We start from the raw sequence: 24,213 nt of genomic DNA, 5'->3' as shown, positions 1-24,213 counted from the left end.
CACTTTATATATAACACAAAGCAATTTTGACCTTTATAAAGAAATATTATCATGCTGAACATCGTATCACTCTGATACAAGATCGTGTAACTGAGCCCCTAAATGACTCGTCAGAGATATAATTGGCCGTTATGTGACACTGATAGGACAAGTGTAGGGCCTACAAAACCTCGGTGTACCACCAACACAGTCTGATGATGATCTACACTTAAACACAACATCCGGGTTCAAATGTAACAATTCTAGTATATAGATAAAAGCAATTCATTTTTAGCAATAAACTAAATAAATGATGTACAAGCCTATTGGTGGAGGTAAAATATCACATACACTGTATTGTATAGAACATCGCCCAGTCTCATAATCATTGCTTCTGAGGGTAATGAAGAAAATGCTGAGTCAGCAATATCATTACTTGTAAAAAAAACAAGGTTCCTGAAAATTCATTTGAACGAAAGCTATTAGTGTTACAAGGATATGTGCACATCTGTCATGGTAGCTTCAGTCGACTCTCCACTTTAGAGTTGTGTTGGCATATACACAGAATGTATCAATTATTTAGTGAAGTGACGGTCTACAGGAAATCCTTACATGTACAGATCTATAATTCTGGTCTGTGCTAAGTGATGATATTATACACTGTACAAACGTAACAGGCACAGATATCTCAAAACAAACTGAAGTCAGAAACAATGCTTAGGTCAATTCCTTTTACTTACTTATTATGTTACATAGTACTTAAGTTTTGCTTTAAGTTGATGCTTTTAATTTTTTTAAGAAATTGGGACCAGGTTTCCCTCTGTAATTATCCTTTAAAAGGTTAATTTAATTATCAAAACAAACTTTTAAAAATGCTAGCAATAAAAAGAATTTGACTACATCAATTTAATAAATGTTTCTTTTTATAACAATTAAAACTATTTACAATTACAACTGTCCACCTAGCACCACTTAAGTTTCCATTCTTTGTTTAATTTCATCTTTCTATCTTTACCAAGAACTATTGATTTCAAGTTTATTTTTCATTTGTCTACTTCTGAAAACTTTCTAAGTGCATGACTTTTCTCGTCTTTTTATGTTGTCTCTACTAACATATCCACCTTTTTTATCTCGCTTCTTCCACTCCACGGTGTTAACCTGTGCCTTAACAATGCCCTCCTCTGTCCCCTCGATAATCTATTGTCAGCAACACAGAATGGCATGGTTTGAACATTTTCTATTTTAGATAGAGTTTTAAATGTAAACTTTTAATTTGTCGATTGCTTGGACATTTGTTACAACTAAAAGTACATTGATAGAACGCTGATTCAATGTTTACAATAATGGAAATGAATGGAGTTTTACATCATCATCCTCTCTTAAAATGATAATCCTCTTCTTAGTTGTTTATTTTTTGGTTTTTGGAAATTTTTTTACATTAACAGCACTTTTAGTTAAATATAAAACACAATTCTTTTATTTGATTATTTGGAATATTTGATGTTTACTAAATTGTTCAAAATAAGTACTGCTAAAATGGAAGTCAAAGAAAATATGAAGATTAGGGCACTTATGTTAGATTTAGTTCATTTCAAATTGAAAATCTAAAACTGTTGCTGTTAAATATAAGCTTTGATGTTAAATTTGATGATTAAGTTAAATTAATTTTGATAGACCGAAGAAAACCATTACAGCCTTAACACACAAAAAGATGCATAAACATTCCTTCCTCTGCTCTCCCTAAGTTCTGAATCTTTCTTTATTATTTTTTTATTTGAATCATTTTTTCTTTGCCTTTTTATCAGCAGCACATGTAAACTTTAACTGCACTCACTGAGCACTGGCCTCTAAATCACCTCCAAACACGATACCTTCTCTCTGTTGAAAACAATTTTAAAAAGAAGATAAAAGAACAGACTTCCTAAAATTGTTAATCACTAAACCAATTTAGAAATAATTGTTTGTTTTCATGACGCATTAGCATATGATACCATAAGTTTTTCCCCGGATGTAAAATTAACTTACTCTTGTGTATAATATTTCCTTAGACTTCGTAGGCAAGATTATCCCCATTAAAAGAAATTTACAATTGAGATTTGATGAATATGCCACCCTTTTATGTATTGGTTACCTTGGTATATATATGTATTATACAAGATCAGTCGTAAATGAAAACTGATCTTGTGTTAAGTGAAGCGACCGAAGGATAAGGTAGAGTAAACATACAATGAAATAAACGAATACATTAAAACGTTGGATAAATAGATTAAAACATTTGATATTTAAGATATAAAACAAATAGTGATGTTTATTTTTTTATAACACGTTCATTGCTCTGCCAAGTATCATCATGCTAGCCATGATATCCTACCATTGTAGAAATATTGTGTTTTCCAGGAGCTTCAGCGTCAGAAGTCCGACTATGAACGACGGAAAAAGATGGCAGAGCAGCTTCGGATGCAGCAGGAACAGGAGGATGAGAAGGAACAGCGTAGGCGTGCTGCAATCAAGCTGCAGGAGGAGCAGAGAGCGCTGCTGGATAGGCAGCGCGAGGAGATGAAGGCCCAGGAGGACGCGAGGTGATCAGGGCATCATATATAGAGGATCTTAACATAACACATACATCTATTACATTTTTCGCAGTGAAATTAAGGTTTTATGGTGAAAATTTTAGTGATATTTTCACTCGCTTTTGACTAATCGGAATGCCACATTGACTATGAAAATATCATTTTGATTGTTACGTCATTAGCTTGTGCACTAAAATTGCGAATTATTTTTGTGGAGAAATATGACGTTATGCTCACAAAAATACTACGTAATAATCGCAAGGGCAAATAACTCTGTAAAATACAATTGGGAATAACCTTTGATGGAACCAGTAGTGATGGTCTTCTGTAAATAGAAACGAGAAAAAAATAGAATATTTCTTATTTCTTGATGAATACCAGTAATATTTTATCTCATGAGGTGGAAACTTTGATATTTTCATTTATCATTAACACAATATAAAGAAAATAACATGGTTCTTGTGGTTGGGTGGGAGGATAATAAATTATGTATTAGTAAGTTACTCTAAACCAACTTTCAACAGCTACTTAATTTCGGGATTTGCTAACTAAAACCAGTTCATGAAGATTAACTTTCTTGGGATGAAAATTTCACAGAATTACCTTTTAATGAAGGTTTTGAAATAAGTTATTACAGCGACAAACTCTCTCAAACTTACTTTGATTGTCAAAATCCCTTCAATGGATAAATAGTGATTTGATATGTAAGTTCCATTTAATTTTGTTGCTAGGATGGAAGCTCAAAGACAAGAAGAAGTAAGAAAGAGAGAGGAGGCACGAATACAAGAAGAGTCTAGGGTACAGGAAGAGCTAAGACTCCAGGAAGAGGCTAGGTTACGGGAGGAGCAGAGACAGAAGGACGAAGCTCGGCAGCAAGAGGAGTTGCAGCATAAAGTAGAAAACAAGTATGTATTATATAGATACCGCCATATATAATATCTATTGCTGTGTTCAATATGAAGAAGTTGATCAATATATAGATTTTTAAACACAATTCAAGATAAATATTTTTTTCGTGTTTAATGACCATTAAAGGAGAGATCCTATTCAATTCTCTTAAGCAAATTGATAAGAGTTGATTGAAAAATGTAAAAATAAAAAAATAAAATGATGTAGATCTATCACTGTTACTGACCTACATACATCACAAAGAATTCATGTTGTTGTCAGTTTAAAATTAACATGTTGGGTCATTACTTGAATGTTTTTTATTAAAGGGACATGAACCTAAATAAACAATGTAAATTTGAGTAAAATATATATATTTAAGGCGTGTCGGATACCTTACTAAGCAATATATATCAATAATTGTGCAAATGTGTAAAATAAAATAATTATAATGGAAATTCCATCTTTCTGTATTTTGAACCGACCCGGTCGAATTTTGTAACGATAGTATAGTAGTGTTGAACTTTAATGACCTCCCACAATGCACTGCATCTGTAAACAAAATGGTGGGTCAAAAACGTGGGTGAAGCGAACACAAACGAATTCCGATAGAAAACAGTGTACGTCAAGAGTCAGTAACGTGCGCGATTGGGAAAGTAGGTAAATATAAATGGATCACTGAAATGCATGAGACGGGAGCAACTCCCCACTTTATACTTGCGTGATGTACATATGTGCAATAAGTCAGGAACCTCCCTTCGCGGTGCCCTGTTGAATGAAAAGTCTCGTTTGACTTTTGACTTATCATTCTTACACTAAATACAAATTGTTTTATAACAAATATGGCTTAAACTTCATTTGTCAACCATCGTAAATTAGAAAATAATCTTAAAATGTGGAAAACTAATATTCCTTGTCATGTCAGCAAGTTTGTTGTTCATTATAACCTCGCTTTCGGCCAGCTTTCGTTTTGTGTTCCAAAAATAGAATATGACGGTCTATTTTTATCATTTTTGAGGTAGGTATTCCCCACGTTTTCCTGTCGTTTTAGATAACCAATCATTGTAATAAAATATTCAATAAACATCTGAAAACCATATCTAAGCATACAGAACAAATTATTAAAGGTTCATGTCCCTTTAAAATGGAGATACAAATTTAAACGATATTTGTTGGTAAGTTACTTATTATAGACTCTGAAGATTCAGATTAAATAGTATAAGGATACTGTGTGTATAATGGTTACCTAGGTAACGTGTGTGCAGCATCATGATGCTACGTACACCAGCCAAATTATCACCTGCTTTCAAGGACTGCATGGCACAGTTATCTCCCTTGGATATTTTTTGTTCTGCTAATTTATTCTCAATCTGATTGAAATCAGCTACGTTCTTAGAATAGGACAATAGTTTCTGCAATCTTTGTGATGAAAGATTTGAAATAGACAGTTATAATTTTGTTCATATTTTTCTCAGTCTTTCATGGAAAGTTAGTTATATGTTTGGTGAAATTGAAAAATTGAAAATAATTATTCCCCATCATGCAAGACTGCTTCAGTTTTAATTGATAATGAATAAAGAACAAAAGTAAATCTGTTGGTGTTCATGTCATTGAACTGTTTGTTCAATGGCTCCAGAATTATACTAACTGTAATCAAGAATAAAAAACAGAATTTCCATCTTATTTATTATAACTTGTGTCTGTAAAGCAGGCGTTATCAATTTAGATCTGATTTTATCAGGATGAGAATGGTTTATTGATTTTTGCTGTGTGTAATTATACAACATTATTGATGGACTTGGTTGATTTTGAAACAGTCTTTTATATACCCAGTGCATCATTTGTGCAAGAACTTCTAAAACTAACATTTGCTCACATTGTTCTTTATGAGAACTATCTCAAAGAGAATGAGAGACTGCTGCAATTTTATTCAATTTTTGCTCAGATTTTATAGTTTTTAATTGGTCGATAATATGAACCTTGATCAACAACAGAGGAAAATGATATTTTAATTTGAAGGAAATCTGTACCTTTGCTTTTACCCTTACCAATATTTCATTTAGTCCATCTGTATATTTATTTCTACATTATAAAGCTATTTCTATCAGATGTAATGGTACATATTTTAGATTTGCCTATTACAGAGTTATCTGTCCTTGTCGGTAGGTATTGATTGTGACATCATTTGTTTTTGAGCGCAACATAATATTTATAATATTAGTGGATTTTCGCTCACAAAACAATGTTGTCATAATGGTAACTTGTGTTCAAGGGAGGTAACACTGTAATATGCAAAGACGGAATACATTTTGTGACATTTCTTTTGTTTACATTCCTTTGTGTATCCAGTCTTTTTATAACCACTGAACATTTTCTGTTTTCACTACATGCTACAAAGTTTGTATTTGTTTTATCTGTACAAGGAGTTCGAACTTGAAGCCCCGCAGAACCACTACTGATAATGTATTAAGGTACTTTGTACTAAAACATAACGGTTTGTTATACAATCATGTTTATTTCCTGTCTCATCTATCGTGGTTGTCCCTGCTTATCTCCATTTGCATGCTTTTCGCCACTAACACCTAACTGGGAAATAGATAGTAATCTGTAGATTGTATCTGGATCTAGTGGATGTGGGGGAAACGTTTATTAATCGGATATTTCAAACTTGTTTGTCATTGTATTTAAGATTTTCTTTATTGCATTGTGAGCAGATTTTGTATGATTATCCAGAAAAAAACTCCTGAATTTACTGAACCTCGAAGTAAAATTTCTAATGTTTAATTTTTTTGCAGGTGGACACTCATGAATTATTTCAGACAGGCTCCACGCTAAAAACAAGGACAAAATCAAAATACATAAATTATTCTGATATTACATTATAGCTATAGTTTTCCTTTACCTGTATATAAAAAATTAATTTCCTTTAAAAAGTTTATGATGCATATTGGGCATGCTATATTTACTACGCTTATCTATAACTAGTTTCCTATAGTTCCTTACTTATTGTTAGTTATAAAACTAATCTGAAAAAACAAACATGAGAAACAGAAAATATCCAAAGAAAGCGCCAGTTATTTCATTGGTAAGTGTATAGAATGAAAGTAATCTTTACTTTCTTAATTTATTAAAAGCATAATGAAGTAGATATAAGTCGATGCATTCTCCTTTTGCCTGTATAATATACGACAGACATCTCACCCCACTTTAGCTTGAGAATCCTGCAGCCTGTCTGAAATGATCATGTGGAATGTCGCCTCCTCTCAAAAGTCTCAACTGACTTTTCAGCGACTTGTATTCAACAGCTAGCTCTGTTATCCTGTATAAAAATCGTTAAAACTCCTCCTATATATAATATGTTGACAAATCTCAAAGAAAGTTTTACTGTGAAGGTAAACATTTTGTAATCTAGATTAAAAACAAGTGTCTATCATGTATAATCAAGTTGTTGAGAAGCTTGGAACTACTGTAAACAATTGCTTTTACTTTTTAATGAATTGAGAATGACAATGTATAACATACAGAATATTGGCTTGTGCTTGCTGCTTTATGGAAATGACTACTGTGTTCAGGTTTGGCTAGTCTAAAAAAAAGTCAAAAACAAATTTATGTGTAATTACGTCTTCGAGAAACTGATGTAGATGGCTTGACAAAATGTCCTGTTACCTGATTCACCCCTTAGTTAATGAACTGCTCAAGCTTGGTTGTGAAGGAAGTTCACTTGTGCCCTCAGGGATAAATGATCCATTAAAGTAATTTCTGATTTTACCACAAGGCTAACCACACCTGGCCATAGCTCTTTATTACTAATTTCTAACTTTGCCTTTGGGTAGCGGACATGCCCACTGCACGGTCTCCATCATGTGCGCCTTCTGGTGGTGAATTGTTCTGCATGCTTGTCTCCCTTTGTTTGTTACAGTTACGGGTACCTTCACAACACCTGGCATGCGCCTGACTCCCAGACGGGTTACTCCGGGTACTCGCCCTCCGGGTACTCACCAACTGGGTACTCACCCAAGGGGTACTCACCAAGTGGGTACTCGCCCAAGGGGTACTCTCCTCCTGGCTATGGGAATCGCTATGACAACAGTCCAACGGATACCTATAGCATGCATTATGGGTATGGTTTGTGCTTGCCAGCAACATTAAGAGCAAATTTATTCAGGGTTATTCCCCCTGATGTCAAACATCTTAATGATCTTGAAACATCTTTTTGATGAAAATATTTGAAACTTTATAATTATGAAAAATAAACAATAGTCAACAGATTGTTAATATTAGGCATCTTTCATTTGATATGTTAATATTTAATTTGATTTAGTTTCCTTATTTGTTTTTTGATTTTCTTTAATTTATGTCAGTAAGATTTCAGTTAAAAATATAATGAGAAACACTGTCACAATATTCCCTTCCCCTACTAACACCAAGTGTTCTCTAACTCCCCTCGACATTATAAACTTGGCTTTTGTATGGACTTTGTGAGCTTTTGTGGGTCATGCTGATCAATTAAGATTGATGCTTCTAGCTTTCATCAGACATTTGAAAGGAAATCAATGTGCTTCTGTTGAAACCTGCTGCAAAATGGCTGGGAAACATGGCAGGCTTTGCCCAGAAAGGAACCTGTTATAAATCTGTTACTATGTAGCAATTGTTGTCAGTTTACTTCCAGCCACACACTTAGATTGTAGAACTTGCCCAGATATTGGAGTAGACTCTTAGATTGTAGAACTTGCCCAGATATTGGAGTAGACTTTGCATGGGTATATCTTGGATCTGGACTTAGTGGTGATTGGCACCCACTTTCTGTCAAAGAATTCTATTTTTTAAAAGATAATAAGGTGATCAGGATTTTGATGCCTTTGTCATGAATTATTTTAATGTATTTTCTTGTTGATAAGTTGTCTTGTTTTATCAAATAAGTATATTTTTTGACCTTTTCCAACGGTTTCTTTTGGAAAGATAAGTAATGAAATCTATAAACACCAAGAAATAATTAAGGATTCGAAAGAAATACATGCTGATAAATGTAATGCTAAAACTAATTTTCTCAAAAGAAATCTATAAATAAAGAGCTCATGGCAGGTTTTTGATAGTGAGAATTCTATTCACTTGGTTGAGGTATATTAGATATATAAAAATGTTCCTCTGATATGATTTACAAGTTGAATTAAAGTCATAGTTACCAATGATAATGGTCACTTGGCATGGCACCTTGTTACCACGGTATGTAACCATAACAACCACTTACCTGTTGTCTATAAATAGCACATTGTGTCTTGCAGAAAACCAGGCCTTACTTCTCAAAGTTTTAAAGAAGACCGGAAAACAGCGTCTAGTAACACACATTACAGGAGAACAGCTTCCGACAGTACCCCTAAACACCCTCAGTCAGCTATACCCCACACTACTTCTAACCCCGCTCGGTCAAATCACGTTAAGAAGTAATTATTTTGTTGTGTTTTTATGATTTCATTTCATTTATATATATACTAGGTTGTTACAAAATTAATAAAAAGGTGATATTCTGATGTTAGAAATACAAACACAGAAAGTGATGAATATAAAAGTTGAAAAAATGAAACAGAAAGATTGTTGTAATTAAAAGCAATACAAGACATGTTACAAATAAGTGGACTGTGATGGTCAATTTAGGAAACTGATATATATTCCCTCGGCCTTCCAAATAAGTTGACTGTGATGGTAGAGTTACTATATAGAGATATATTCCCTTGGCCTTCCAAATTAGTGGACTGTGATGGTCAAGTTAAGATATAGATACACATTCCCTCGGCCTTCCAAATTAGTGGACTGTGATGGTAGATTTACTATATAGATATTTATTCCCTTGGCCTTCCCAATAAGTTGACTGTGATGGTAGAGTTACTATAGATATACATTCCCTCGGCCTTCCAAATAAGTTGACTGTGATGGTATAGTTACTATATAGATATACATTCCCTCGGCCTTCCAAATAAGTGGACTGTGATGGTAGAGTTACTATATAGATATACATTCCCTTGGCCTTCCAAATAAGTTGACTGTGATGGTAGAGTTACTATATAGATATACATTCCCTCGTCCTTCCAAATAAGTTGACTGTGATGGTAGAGTTACTATAGATATACATTCCCTTGGCCTTCCAAATAAGTTGACTGTGATGGTAGAGTTACTATATAGATATACATTCCCTCGGCCTTCCAAATAAGTGGACTGTGATGGTAGAGTTACTATATAGATATACATTCCCTCGGCCTTCCAAATAAGTGGACTGTGATGGTAGAGTTACTATATAGATATACATTCCCTCGGCCTTCCAAATAAGTTGACTGTGATGGTAGAGTTACTATATAGATATACATTCCCTCGGCCTTCCAAATAAGTGGACTGTGATGGTAGAGTTACTATATAGATATACATTTATTCCCTCGGCCTTCCAAATAAGTGGACTGTGATGGTAGATTTACTATATAGATATACATTCCCTTGGCCTTCCAAATAAGTTGACTGTGATGGTAGAGTTACTATATAGATATACATTCCCTCGGCCTTCCAAATAAGTTGACTGTGATGGTAGATTTACTATATAGATATTTATTCCCTCGGCCTTCCAAATAAGTTGACTGTGATGGTAGAGATAAGATGTTCAGACATACTACCACAAGCCCATCACTTGTTGGTGACAATTTTGAATCTCATGCCAGAAATTGACCACAGGTCGGTGGTTTTTCTCGACTTTCCAAAATTTCTTAAATGATCTTGGTTAAGATATTAAACCAATTAAACTAAACTCCTTAATGAATAGTCAATTAGCACTAGCTAATTAATGAGGGGACAGTTTAAGAGTCATTAATGATTATCATCTGTCTCCATCCATAGGCATACTATAAAGTATAGCAACATGGTTTCTAATTTCACTGATTTCTTGATTTCTTTTTTATTTCATTTATTTTTCTTTTAAGTTTATTCACTTTCACCAATTAAGTAATAGTATCACACCTAATTTGATGTGTATAATAATATTAATTGTACTGTTGATAGAATTAATGCATCAGTTTTATATTTGGAGAAACCTTTAACCCCTAGAGTATTCTGATTTACTGTGATATATCCAGCTTATAAAATGATATAATTTCATTACCTACATAATCAACCAATATCACCTGTGTTTTGTAATCTCACTCGTAATTGATTGAAATAGATAGAAATCACTTTACAATGAAACATGTCTTTCACCACGTCAACTTTTAGGCGAGAATGGAAAATTTTCAAAAAGCTGATGTAACTTCAAGATAAGTAATCTTTTAACGGTATATGATCTATACATCAACGGATCAGTCATATCTGGAAGTCTTACTATAAATGAGAAACTAATTCAAATGGTATGGTTCAACCATGTTTCACTGTAAACTTCTCTGATGGAGATATTGATATTTTTTGATGGTCAACATTTATTTCTGACCTTTGACTTTAATTGTGACCTTTGACCTGCAGTGGTCCCTCCAATACAAGAAGTCCCTCTGGGTCATCGTCACTTGTGTCACCCAACCCTAGTCCTCGCTCATCAGTCGGATCTGCTGGCCCGAGTCCCGCCTCATCAACATCATCGGTCAACAAGGCAGGTGAATCTAAACAGATTCCAAGCTCTGTAACGAGACGGGGTAAAATATCAGAGCGAGTGGCAGCATCCACCAATTCAACAAAAGGTCCCGCTGGTGTGGAGCGTCATGGACGAGCGACGACAGCGGCTACGACGACTACAACCAGTCGTCAAACAGCAATGTCAAAAACACTACCAAATACAACCAACAGTGTGAGGAAGAACCATGTGACACCTGTAAGTGGTGTATCCCTCAGGTTTATAAAGATATTGTGTATATATGTGTACAGTCAAACCTGACTATAAAAACCAATTAAGGGACAAAGAACAAGATAGTCTTTGAACTTGACCATTTAGGACCCAAAGAAAGTGGCCTTGGTAATTAGCAGATGGTCTTTATACAGAGATGATCACTAAGGCAGGTGGTCTTTATACAGAGGTGGTCACTAAGGCAGGGGTCTTTATACAGAGGTGGTCACTAAGGCAGGTGGTCTTTATACAGAGGTGGTCACTAAGGCAGGTGGTCTTTATACAGAGGTGGTCACTAAGGCAGGTGGTCTTTATACAGAGGTGGTCACTAAGGCAGGTGGTCTTTATACAGAGGTGGTCACTAAGGCAGGTGGTCTTTATACAGAGGTGGTCACTAAGGCAGGTGGTCTTTATACAGAGGTGGTCACTAAGGCAGGTGGTCTTTATACAGAGGTGGTCACTAAGGCAGGTGGTCTTTATACAGAGGTGGTCACTAAGGCAGGTGGTCTTTATACAGAGGTGATTACTAAGGCAGGTGGTCTTTATACAGAGGTGATCACTAAGGCAGATAGCCTTTATACAGAGGTGGTAATTAAGGCATTTGTCTTTATACAGAGGTGGTCACTAAGGCAGGTGGTCTTTATACAGAGGTGATCACTAATGCAGGTGGTCTTTATATAGAGGTGGTCACTAAGGCAGGTGGTCTTTATACAGAGGTGGTCACTAAGGCAGGTGGTCTTTATACAGAGGTGGTCACTAAGGCAGGTGGTCTTTATACAGAGGTGATCACTAAGGCAGATAGCCTTTATACAGAGGTGGTCACTAAGACATGCAGTCTTTATACAGAGGTGATCGCTAAGGCAGGGGGTCTCTATACAGAGGTGGTCACTAAGGCAGGCGGTCTTATACAGAGGTGATCACTAAGACAGGCGGTCTTTATACAGAGATGATCACATAGGCAGGTGGTCTTTACACAGAGGTGGTCACTAAGGCAGGTGGTCTTTATATAGAAGTGACCACTAAGGCAGGCTTGACTGTATTTGGTTTTTGCTATATAGATTTGTAATGAAGTATGGTGTATCATTTCATGTGATGCTATATATATTAGTCCAAATTTGTACAGCAAATATGGAAATGTACTTACAGATTTTGATGGAGATATATTTAAATACCCCAGTAGTATAAGAAGAGCTGTGTAAGATACACAATCAAACCTTGTTAATTGGAGTCAACAGGACCAAGGTCTCACTCTCACTTATCCTAGTGTTCAAGTTAAGTTTGCTTAAAAGTCTAGTAAAAAAGAAATAATTGAAACTAACAATGGACTTCATATTCAACATGGTTTTCAAGTACATTTGAATTATCAATTCACCCCTGAAAATAGATTAGAACTAATTCAAAGGCTAGAAGAATTTGTTAAGAATTTTCAGTGATCAATAACTTAATGAGTTTTGACTGTAGATATTTTGTACCTACAGGAGGAAGAGTTCCGCCAGAAACACCAGTCACTGAAAACTTCACAACACCAAGAGGCACAGCGAGCCAAGTCACGTATGGACGACCCTAACAAACTACGACAAACTCAAAGAGAGGCTGTCAATAACTTTGTCTCCAAGGTGAGGCTTAGTATAGTATAATTAACACATCTATTGTATCTCTAATGTTTTATTAGAATAATACAGTTTACTTAACTATTAAAATGCCATGGGCAATGAAGTAATAGAGATTTAAGTTTGGCGTTGATATAGATAATGAATTTCCTCAAAAAAACCAATGTCCTCAGTTCTGGAACTGTATCAACTGTATCGGAAGGATATAAAGTGATTTATTTTCAGCCAGCTTCATTTGATAAGAAATGATACGGCCTGTTCTTTCTTTCAAAGCAAATGTTTTGTTCCTGTTTGATATGTATATGACTTTTCTAGATGTTTTCAATTAGATTTTTTTTTTCAAATGTTGGGCGTGTATGAAGAGCATTTGAATAAAGTGTCCTTAAAGTGAACAGTCGGACAAGAATGGCTAAAGTCGGTAAAAATGGTGTGAATGTATCCAGTATAATTTTTTATGGAATGGAAAAATAAAATCTCTCATAAAAATCTGTCTGCGTACGAAGAAATTAATTTAAAGTATGGAAATTCTAAAACGTCCTCCCGGCTCACTATGTCCGTGGTTACATTTCCACGCAGCCTCGCTTTCAATGCTTTCAACTTTTCTTTACTTTAATGGTCAGAACTGGGAAACTAAGCAGAACTTGACCGTCGTATTAATATGTGAGAATTTTTGGAAGGCCAATGAACGCATTTAGACTGGTTTTCTTTGCCCGACTATTCACTTTAAAGTATTCAGTATATCTTATAATTTCAGAGTCAGAGTTGCAGTTTCTGTTCCGGAAAAGTTACCACCTATTTGTTTAGCAGTTTTCTTTTGTTCTTTAACTCCAAACATACCATATAATTTCTAGTTTTTGAAAATTGCCTAAAATGAATTTTTTGTTGATTTCATCAGCGACAAAGCAGTACATCATCTGATGAAGACAAGAAGAAAATTCTTGCTCCTCGCACAAATTATTCATCTGTGTCTGCCAAACGCCAGGGAGCAGGTAAATATCAGTAATTTTTACAGCTTCACTGTCATTTAGCCAATTCAAGGAACAATTACACTGTGTACATTAATTGCAGAAACAATCGCTTTTCCTTTAGTTTACCAGCAAAATTATGAAATAGTTCCATGTGAATATAACTACACAACCAGTACCTTGTAAATAGACAAAGGCAATTAATCATTCTTTATTTATTTACGGAATAGATATTGAGAAAGTATAGATTTTAGTGAATTACCTTGTTTTCCCTGAAAACAAATTAAGGCTCTTCTAAATCAACAGTCTAATATGAGATTTCAGGGATGATTAAGTTATTTATTAGAAACTGCATTATTACAATGTAGACACTTTAAATAATGCATTATGTTTATCTACAGTAATGTCCAGTAGTACGATGAAGGTCATCGACAGCTATAAAGACTCTGATCCTAATTTTACAATCCGTCGGCAGATGGAACAACAGCGAGAGGAGGTGGAAACCATGGAGAGCTTACGACGGGTCAGTGTGGCTAGCAGTATCACAATTGATAATATACAATTGTTTCATGCGTTATCAGTCAAAAATAAAAAAAAAATTCCAAGGTGTTGGGACCAACAAGATGAACTGTTTCCCGAGGCAGGAGGCCGAGGGGAAACAGTTTAATAATATAGGGTTGGTCCCAACACTGAGGGGAAAGAGTTTTGACTGTTGATTGTTATGGCATGAAACAATTGTTTTGTTACCTGAACCACTACCGTAAACTTGTCACAGCATCTTGTGAGAAAGACTTTTGTCGAAAGAATATTTGGGTCCAGCACGCTAGTATTTATGACGTCAGCAATATATGCTATGGTCACAATGATTGGCTATTATAGGAGGTAATCGGTAGTACACTGCTGGTTTTGTCTATTTTTCCTACATCGGACAACACCGGTCAAAATATTTGTTATGCATCATTTACATAAAAAGAAGGCTGTGCAGTAATCATATGACATCTATTTCCAAAGAAAACTTTTGGGGGCTGACGAGGCAGTGAATACCGACTGAACATCTAGTTGTAATCAGTCGATTATTATATGATGTCGGGGCGATAACCGGGCTATTCATAGGACATCATACTTACATCGCCCGAGTATACAACCCACGATAGTTGTACCAGGCCTGGCCAAATGTCGGATGGTGTGATTACCGCTCGATTCCCGGCTGGATATCGGACGATACTAATTAACGATGTGTGAAGGATATGTGGCTGGTTATGAAAATCTACGGGACTCCGGAGAGATTTAACTTCAAGTTAAAACTCTTCAGGCACCTCCCCAATGCTGCCTGTGAGCCCCAATCACTGGCCGGACATGTCTGGTGTCAGGCCAGGGGACCAGGCCAAAATGGCTAAAAATCATGCTTGGAGTACATCCTAAGCCTAAAAGGAAGTGGTTGTGACCAAAGCATGAATTATGACATCAACAATCAAGTGCATGCAAAAGTTCCTTGCCAGACAACAGTCAAAATATTGACTGGTCAATAGTTTCTGAGGATTTTTATATTTGTGAAAACTGTCAAAATTACTTTATTTACATTTATATAGAGAGTCAGGTAACCAATCTTAATGCTTCCAAAATTATCAGTAGAAGATTATCGAAAATCTTGAGTTAAGAATGAATGAAGAGGATGTTCTCTCAGAATCTTAAAATGAGATATCACAAAATGTTTCCATATTCCAGTAAAGCATGTTTAAAATTTACACACTTATAACAAATTCATAATCATAACATGTAGCTATGTTTATAACAAAGTAATTTTGTTGGTCTGCAGAAGTTTGTTATCAATGTGTTTTACATATATCAATGGGGTTTGTACTAAAAGTTCTGACTGATAAGTTATCTCCCCTTCAGTTATCACTTGTAGGCACCGGTTTTCAATTTGTAATTGTGGAAATAGATGTTATATGTGAATACTGTAGATTAATGGACTAGTTCATTGTGTTTCAGACAATTGAGACCAAGCTGAAGGTGACCCTACCAGAGAATGTCCAAGATGTACTGAGAGATGGTGTATTACTGTGTCAGCTAGCCAACAGTATACGGCCGCGCTCCGTCACCAGTATACACGTCCCCTCACCTGCTGTGGTACGTTGTTCTTGTTGGTTTAGATTAATTGCCTATTTACAGTCATTTAAGGAGGCAAGGTTTAGGAGGAAGACAAAAGTCAGAGCCAGAGGAAAACCACTATATCAGTGGTCAGTACCTGGCAAGGCCCCATCACAAGGGATTTGAACTCGCAACCCAGAGGTGGAGCACTTGTGGTCAGGACATCTTAACCACTCAGCCACCACTTCCCAGTTGTTATCCCCCGCCAACAGAGATACACGAGATTCCCATGAAACTCCACATGAAACTTCATAGACACATTGTTCTTATGGTCTAGTAGTGCCTTTTGCTATTTTTAGGTTTTCACTTTTTGTGCTTTTTTCTGTAACCATAGAAACATTGCTGAAAATATCATATTTTTGTAGCAGGTTCATTTCCGGAGCATAACTCTAAAACCAGCAGAGATATTTCCACGAAACTTCATAGACACATTCTTTTTATGGTCTAGTAGTACCTTTTGCTATTTTAAGGTTTTCATTTTTTGCACTTTTTCCGTTACCATGGAAACATTGCTGAAAATATCATGGTAAATGGTAAATGTTACTTTGCAAAACTCCACCCATCTTTGTGTATATAGTCTAATATAAATGTCAAGGCTGTATACCTGATTCAACAATTGCAGCCCCGCTCTACTTGAATTATACTCCATCTTTCTTTAGCTCAACTTCCTTTTTCCTGGGTTTTTTTTCATACACATAAGTCTCCACAATCAAATTTTCTTCAGCTTTGATATCTCCATTGACGGGGGATCTGAATGACTATGTCCTTGTTCATGTGTAACATGGTTTACATGATAAGTTGGATTTATATTGTAAATATATTTACTGGTGCAATATGTGTAGTAAATCATCAACAACAAAAAGAAAAAAAGAAAAGAATATGATAAACAGGTATTGGTAATTATTGATATGGTGGTAATTTTTGATAGAGGTTTGAGTTTTACGGCCCATCGACAACTAAGGTCATTTAGGGCCAATTTTTTTATAGAGAATAAACTATAAAAAAAAGTCTTTGATTCATGAGCATAAAAATTATATCACATAGGACTTTAATATTTCTACTGGTGTTGTAAATTACCAAAAAACAAATTTAATAACATGTATTGGTAATTGATTTCTCTTATTTCAGCCCAAACTAACAATGGCCAAATGTCGAAAAAATGTAGAAAATTTTTTGGAGGCCTGTCGGAAAATTGGAGTTACTAGGGTAAGTACAACAGTAAAGTTGTTTAATGTCCACAGAACTGGAGTAACAATGAGACCTCTGATTGTAAGAAAAGCATTAAGAGTCACAGATTTTATTTTAATCTATTGGTCTATTATTGATTAAGTTATTTAAAAATTCATTTCTACAAAGATTTGTTATTCTCTTACCTGCATCCTCGTTATTCCAGGGGTTAGTATCACTGTCATTATATCCACACCTGGATTAAGTCATAGTAAAACTGAAGGCAGCTCAGGAGAGAAAAAACTGACCAATCACAGGCTTACAGGCTATCTCAGAACATTAAATACAGAGTGACCACCTAACTCTTAAGCCATACGGTAAATTGTTATTTGATTCAACTGAATGACATTAAAGGAACAAACTAACGATCTCATCTGTTGTTGGCACAGAAAACCTTGAGTTTTAATATGACATAGTCGAGGGGTGGATATGTTTACAGTGATAGTAACCCCTGAAATATCGAGAATGTCTTAGCTGTTGCTGACAAGTAGTTGATGATGTGTGGGAGAAGGGAGATAACTCTTTATTCTTTTAGTTATTTTAGTGTTTTTGTTTGTTCTTTGTGATTTTATTGTTGCGTTCTTCATGTTTTTAACATGAAATTCTTTCCAAAGATTTTGTTTTAATGTAGTTCACTCGTTTTTCAAATTCATCTTGTATGCTATGAGCTGATTATAATTTTGTAAAATATAATTTCTAATTCTACAAACTTATTTTTGTTGACATATCCTTTTACATGGTAGTTTAATTCTGTTCTGTTTATAAAGCATGTTTTTGGAGGTTATGCATTCTTTTGTTAAAACTTCATCAGGTAACATCTTCAGACTGTGAATGTTTATAAAATTTCAAGGAAATTATATCTCAACTTTCTAAACATACAGAAATATTTTAAGTTCCGGTTTTGAAACATATTTTCAAAATAGTCTGTTTTTCTATAACAAAAGTCAATTTTCAAAATAGTCTATTTTTGTATGACAAAAGTCATTATATCAGATAGATAGTGTTTATGTATAGTGAAGTAAGAAATTGTAAGATATATGTTTGAGAAAAAATATTCAACAGTTATTGCATTATTAGTTTGTTGAAATTGTAAAATTTTTGAATCCAGTCAAAATAATTGAAATATTTTGAGAAAAGTCTCTTATAAAAATGTAGCTGAAAAGGAATTTCATTCTTCCTCACACTTCAATTGATCTTTTGATGAAAGAGTTTGTAGCTATTGCCTATAGAGAGTGAATGCAAAAACCTTACAATTGTTCTTTAATGATTTTGATTAGAAATAGAAGATCTTTGTTAGGTTTTTGTATTGGAATGGTTCACATACATCAGCCTGATAAAACTGTAAAATGATATCAGTAATGTAAAAATGTGTTGGATAGCTATGTTCATCACTTCACATGGTTCACATACATCAGCCTGATAAAACTGTAAAATGACATCAGTAATGTAAAAATGTGTTGGATAGCTATGTTCATCACTTCACTGCGGTGTCGGGAATAGAATGTTGTATACCACAGTTCACTTTGTGTTTTTCCTAATTTTGTTTTGTGATTATGTTCCTATCTAAATACACCTGCAGTCATTTTGAAGGCAGATTTCGAAGGATAGTAGGGACGATTGGAGGTTTTATACGCCACACGAGGACAAGATTTTCAACGATGGAACAAGAACCCCCGAAAGAGACCTGGAAAAAAAGAGGATGTCGTTTCTCTCTTAAAATTTTGACTTTAATCCATGGAAATATTTTCAATTTGTATTATATTTCTAATTGTCTTCAATGTAAACCTTTCAGTTATAATGAGGTATAATGAACATTTTTGGTAATCTGGGAAATACTTTTCAATGTGTTTTTTGAGGAAAATTGATAAAAATATAACGTTAATTTCAGGATGAAAAAAACATAATAAAAAATTGAGCTGTGATACAGGAACTGAGAAGGTTTACAATGATGTGTGTAATTCATATTTAGATGGGGACATAATGTTAATTTTCTGTTTTGTTTTTCCTTTGCAGCTAGTTGTTGCACAGTTATCTCCCTTGTATGAGTTTTTCTCAGACTGTAGTTATCTCCCTTGTATGAGTTCTCTGATGTTACTGCATGATTTTGACAGATACGTCTCTGCATGCCTGAGTCTAGAGTTCATGTCAATTAACCTCTAACAAATTAATAAAGTGTGTATTCAGATTATCCCAGGTTTGATAGTATTGGACTGATACATAATATAGCATGTTTCTAACAAACCTGATTGTATTGTAAGATAATGAACTATTAATACTAACAACGATGCACAAATTAATATGTCAAATTTATGTCTTGGAAGTATCTAGTTAAAAAGGAAAACACACATCTTTTCCAGAAAAAAAAAATCAGACAAGTCTTACAACCCATATAATCTATTCAAGAAAAAGGGTATTTTTTGGAGCACAGCTGATTTGAAGTAATTTCCAAAGGATTTTATTAATCTGTTGCTGTGAAGGAAAGCTGACAAACATTTATAAGAACCAGATTCAGATATCGGTAGGTCCAGTTGAATAGCTAACATTGAATGTAACACCGACTAAATGATGTCGTAGCTAACAGAGTGTTGAATGTTTGTTTTCGTTCCAGGAGCATCTTTGTGCATGTGACGACATCATAGAGGGACTGCGGCCAGCACTTGTCGCTATAACTGTGCAACAACTAGTGTCGTTCCCAAGACTAACGCCCCTCGACTATTATGTGTCTTACTTTTGTTTGACTGTGTTTGTAGCCACTTGCTCTTTCTTGTTCATGTACCCGGTTCCCTGATCAGAAACATCAGTTTTTGTGATGGATCAGAATTTTTTCGTCCTTGTTTGAGTTGGATCATCAGATTGGTGGTACGGTTTGGCTTCCCTAACAAACTAAAACATGCTTTATGGTTACCGAGAGCTTTCCGTGTCGACTTGTCTGTCAATGTCTTTGTTTGCTCCACACATTTCATGTCCTACGCATACCTAGTGTTAAGAGGACCTGTTTACTAAATATTCCCTCTGGACACAATAAACACTTGCATCTGCCAAATAAACACCTCTCGACACAAAATCTATTTAATATAAAATGGCTCTTTTTTTATAAGACACTAACATTTTGTAATTTTTTCATCATTTTTTCTTTCAATTTTAGAACAAAGTTATTGTTTTTTTGAACATCTTGCACTGGCGTAAAGAGGAAACTGCATAATAATCAGAGTAATACTTAAACAACATGTTGTACCTCTAATTCACTGGGCCATAGAACATGTGGTACCTCTTATTCACTGGGCCATAGAACATGTGGTACCTCTAATTCACTGGGCCATAGAACATGTGGTACCTCTAATTCACTGGGCCATAGAACATGTGGTACCTCTAATTCACTGGGCCATAGAACATGTGGTACCTCTTATTCACTGGGCCATAGAACATGTGGTACCTCTTATTCACTGGGCCATAGAACATGTGGTACCTCTAATTCACTGGGCCATAGAACATGTGGTACCTCTAATTCACTGGGCTTAGAACATGTGGTACCTCTAATTCACTGGGCCATAGAACATGTGGTAACTCTTATTCACTGGGCCATAGAACATGTGGTACCTCTAATTCACTGGGCTATACCTTACTTATGTTTGCTCTACTTACAAAGTTGATAAGTAGTTATGTTGATATTGTTAAGTTTGATTTGTTAGAAGGTGTGAGACATTCCGGTGGTAGTCAAGTAGTTGTGCGTGGAAACATTTGAGGTTGTGTACTCACTTTTGTTGTTTGTTTTTATTTTACTTTTATTATTTTTAAGACATATTGATATACCGGTACTTAATTGATATTGATGATAAGTTTTACAATTTCAAAGACATTGATACATCATTTTTTGATTGGAATGAATACTAACGAGAGTTTTAAGGCAACTTTAAAAAGATATTATATTTGCAAAATTACTGATATGTATATTTATAAATAATGTATATGTATTATAGATACAACTTCAGTGAATACTCAAGAATAGGTTGTAACAATACTGTATTGTACTACTGTTTTAATAATTGGTTTAAATTAATCTGAAATTTACATTTCAATTTCCATTTAAAAATTCATACATATTGCATTTAGTTTTTCTCCATTTAAAAATTCATACATATTGCATTTAGTTTTTCTCCTTTTCTAAAATCTTTGTCTTTGGCTTAAATGGCTTTATTTACGAACTCACTGTACCATACAACATATTTTCTTCCCTGTCAACATTATCTGAGGTGTCTACATGATGATTACAGGTAAGATATCACCTCTCACTGCTTATCCTTAGACTAACTTAAACAAAAGAAAATGACTACAGTGGCTAAGTGGGAAGGGTGACTTTCTTTACTAAAAGCGGCCCATTTACCATGTGACCCTTAGAGGTCACATAGGTGAGGTTCTTTTGTAGAATAAAAATTTTCAAACTAAAACTGAAAAAGGTGTCTGCATATTACACCAAAAATTACAATATTGAAGATGACTGATCACTTTCTTTCTAGACCTCCACCAAAATGATAAAATAAAGGCAGATAATCATCTACTAAGTGTGAAGTATCTTAGAGTTTATGTTCACTTTCATACTGATTCTCCTTGTTTTTAATATTTATATCGAGTTGGTTGCTTAGTTGATTACATTTATATCCTTTTACAGCTAGGGTAATTGACGGACAACCATTGATATAGATATCTTTCTAGTCTTGTTTTCCTCCAAGGTTATCTCCCTTAGATTGTTGTCTTGGGTTTTACTGAGTTATCCGTGTACATATTGTTGTGTGTTTGTGCAAACAGTATTTGATGATATGGTTTTGCCTAGGGAAGCTTTTGAACTTGCTGATGAGTGTGTGGATGTTGGAGATAACTGCTCGAAAAATGTCAATTCTTGATGATGGTCAGGTTGTAATCATTGATGGAAATGTTGGTTACTTAAGTCTTAACCAAGTAGAGGTGTTATACAGTCAGACGTATGCAGTCTCTTTAAGATACCATATGTTGAAATGAATACGCCTTTATTTGTATAAAGTTGCTTTTGAAGTTTTCATGTAGAAGTTTTAAAAACTTCAAGGTTTTATTTGAAAATTATAGTTTGATTACCCATAATTCTTGATTTGATGTCTGAAAATAAAAATGCAGACAAATTTAAATTATTGGGTGTGTATGACTGATTTTGACAGCGATAATATGAGACTGAAAACTCATGTCTTGTCATATTTCAGTACCCCATATTTGGCTTAGTTTATAAACAATGTAAGATTATAACAGAATTCACCCATTCACCCATTAGATGCATTTGAATTCCTTTAGTTCCAAGACTTGAATGGTTGGCTATGAAATGATATGGTGAATGAGTTATTTGAGGGAGATAATTAACATTGAGTTTTGTATTATACCAACTTAGTCATGTCAATACATGGCATTATATTGTACATTGTCTGTTCTATACAACTTCTGTCACAGTCCTTCATTTGACAATCAGGTTTTGTGATGGAATCCAATATTTTGATTTGGGATATATCTGGGTAGAATAGACAATCTGTAGGTAGTGCCCTGCTACATACATTATATTGAGTGAATCACATCCCCTGAATGTTTAATCATTTGAGTTCCTGTATCATACATAACATTGACGTACATATGTATGAAGTACATGTCTGATATAGATATATTCATTGACTATCTGGATTTCAGGTTAATGGCTCTTAATCTGTAATCAACTGAGCAAACTTTGTAAACTTTCGAGAAGATACAACCACAGATTTTACAGCAAGATCATGAAACTGGCTAAGTCTAAACATTCTTAAACGTTTAGACTTAACCAATCACAGATGACATTACAAAAAGTCATTCTTTATTGGCCAAGAAAATAACGTTTTTCAGCAATTTAGAACTGAAAATTTAACTAATCATGTGACCTTGCCTAATCACCGTTTAAAAAACCAGGCCCTGATATCCCCGGAAACAGTTTCTTGGCCTCTCAGAGCATTATTAAGTTATAGATGTAGTTTGTTATGAATTTATCCAGAACACAGCCTGTCTACTACATATATCTTACTGACATAGCAAACATGCTGCCCCTTTAGCCTAACAGTATACAAACTCTATATGCAGTAAATACATTGCTGTCACTTTGTGGACCAGTCATAGAATGTGACTGTGTTAAATGGATATGCAATAATGTTATAATTTATGGGGCAGATTGACACAGGTCCTTTTGCCAATTAAGATGCCTTCGTGTATGATTCAGCTAATAAGCTTTGTGATTTGTGCTGATTTATGGTCCCTTGGAAATTAGTTCTCCTGACCTTGCACTGTATATATGTACGCTTCATAGCATCAAAAGTATCTATAATCGCATGTTTACTGTATATAGCCACATACCAAAGTTAAAACTTATACTGTATAACTAGTAATTTTTGTGGGGCTAAAATTGTCATGATTTCATGTGGCTTAGGTGTGATGGAGAAAATTTAATCTACAAACCATTGGGAAGTGTTAATTGTAATATTTCATTTTTTTTTGTCGAAGATTTTGCCCACAAAAAATCACCATTAATACAATATGAGCAGATGTAACAGTATTACTCATTTTATTTTCCATGTAACCATTGATAGGAACCCTGTGTAGTAACAGGCTGTACTGCAAATCAACTGATTTTCACGGTAACGTGATAATGCTGATTTTGACATCTAAAGATATGATTTTACTTATCTGTCCTCAGAACATTTTATGTGGTGTTAAACTTTCATAATGCATGAAATGTAACACAAAAGTAAGTTGATTTACAGTACATCATAATTGTATATGGCCATACAGCTTATTTCTGTGAGAAGAAATCCATCCCATATAAATATATGAAAAATGAAATGTGATTTTAATATGAATATGTAGAACCATTTAGAGATTGTTTTCAGTATATAATACTGCTGTATGTTAGGGTGAGATGTGTCTGGGTGAGGAAGGAGACT

The 24,213-nt window shown here is 34.6% G+C and overlaps 1 protein-coding gene across 12 annotated transcripts in view; it reads left to right on the top strand.

Annotated features, from left to right (window-relative positions):
* LOC138307310 (leucine-rich repeat and calponin homology domain-containing protein 1-like) overlaps window positions 1-24,213 on the top strand; it is a 69,061-nt gene that overhangs the window by 37,550 nt on the left and 7,298 nt on the right. For 6 of the 12 annotated variants that reach the window (XM_069247979.1, XM_069247976.1, XM_069247978.1 and 3 more), the window contains 11 exons: window positions 2,377-2,558; window positions 3,281-3,454; window positions 5,861-5,908; window positions 7,357-7,557; window positions 8,720-8,878; window positions 10,929-11,271; window positions 12,762-12,899; window positions 13,789-13,882; window positions 14,260-14,381; window positions 15,851-15,988; window positions 17,138-17,215. In XM_069247979.1, coding sequence (XP_069104080.1) covers window positions 2,377-2,558; window positions 3,281-3,454; window positions 5,861-5,908; window positions 7,357-7,557; window positions 8,720-8,878; window positions 10,929-11,271; window positions 12,762-12,899; window positions 13,789-13,882; window positions 14,260-14,381; window positions 15,851-15,988; window positions 17,138-17,215 — 1,677 coding nt within the window. The remainder of the gene's footprint in view (window positions 1-2,376; window positions 2,559-3,280; window positions 3,455-5,860; window positions 5,909-7,356; window positions 7,558-8,719; window positions 8,879-10,928; window positions 11,272-12,761; window positions 12,900-13,788; window positions 13,883-14,259; window positions 14,382-15,850; window positions 15,989-17,137; window positions 17,216-24,213) is intronic. The other 6 variants (XM_069247971.1, XM_069247974.1, XM_069247972.1 and 3 more) reach the window with 6 other exon arrangements.

Source organism: Argopecten irradians, chromosome 14, assembly GCF_041381155.1.
Source record: "Argopecten irradians isolate NY chromosome 14, Ai_NY, whole genome shotgun sequence".
Lineage (NCBI taxonomy): Eukaryota > Metazoa > Mollusca > Bivalvia > Pectinida > Pectinidae > Argopecten > Argopecten irradians.
Note: the sequence above shows the minus strand (reverse complement) of the source record. Positions and strands in the feature narration are given on the sequence as shown.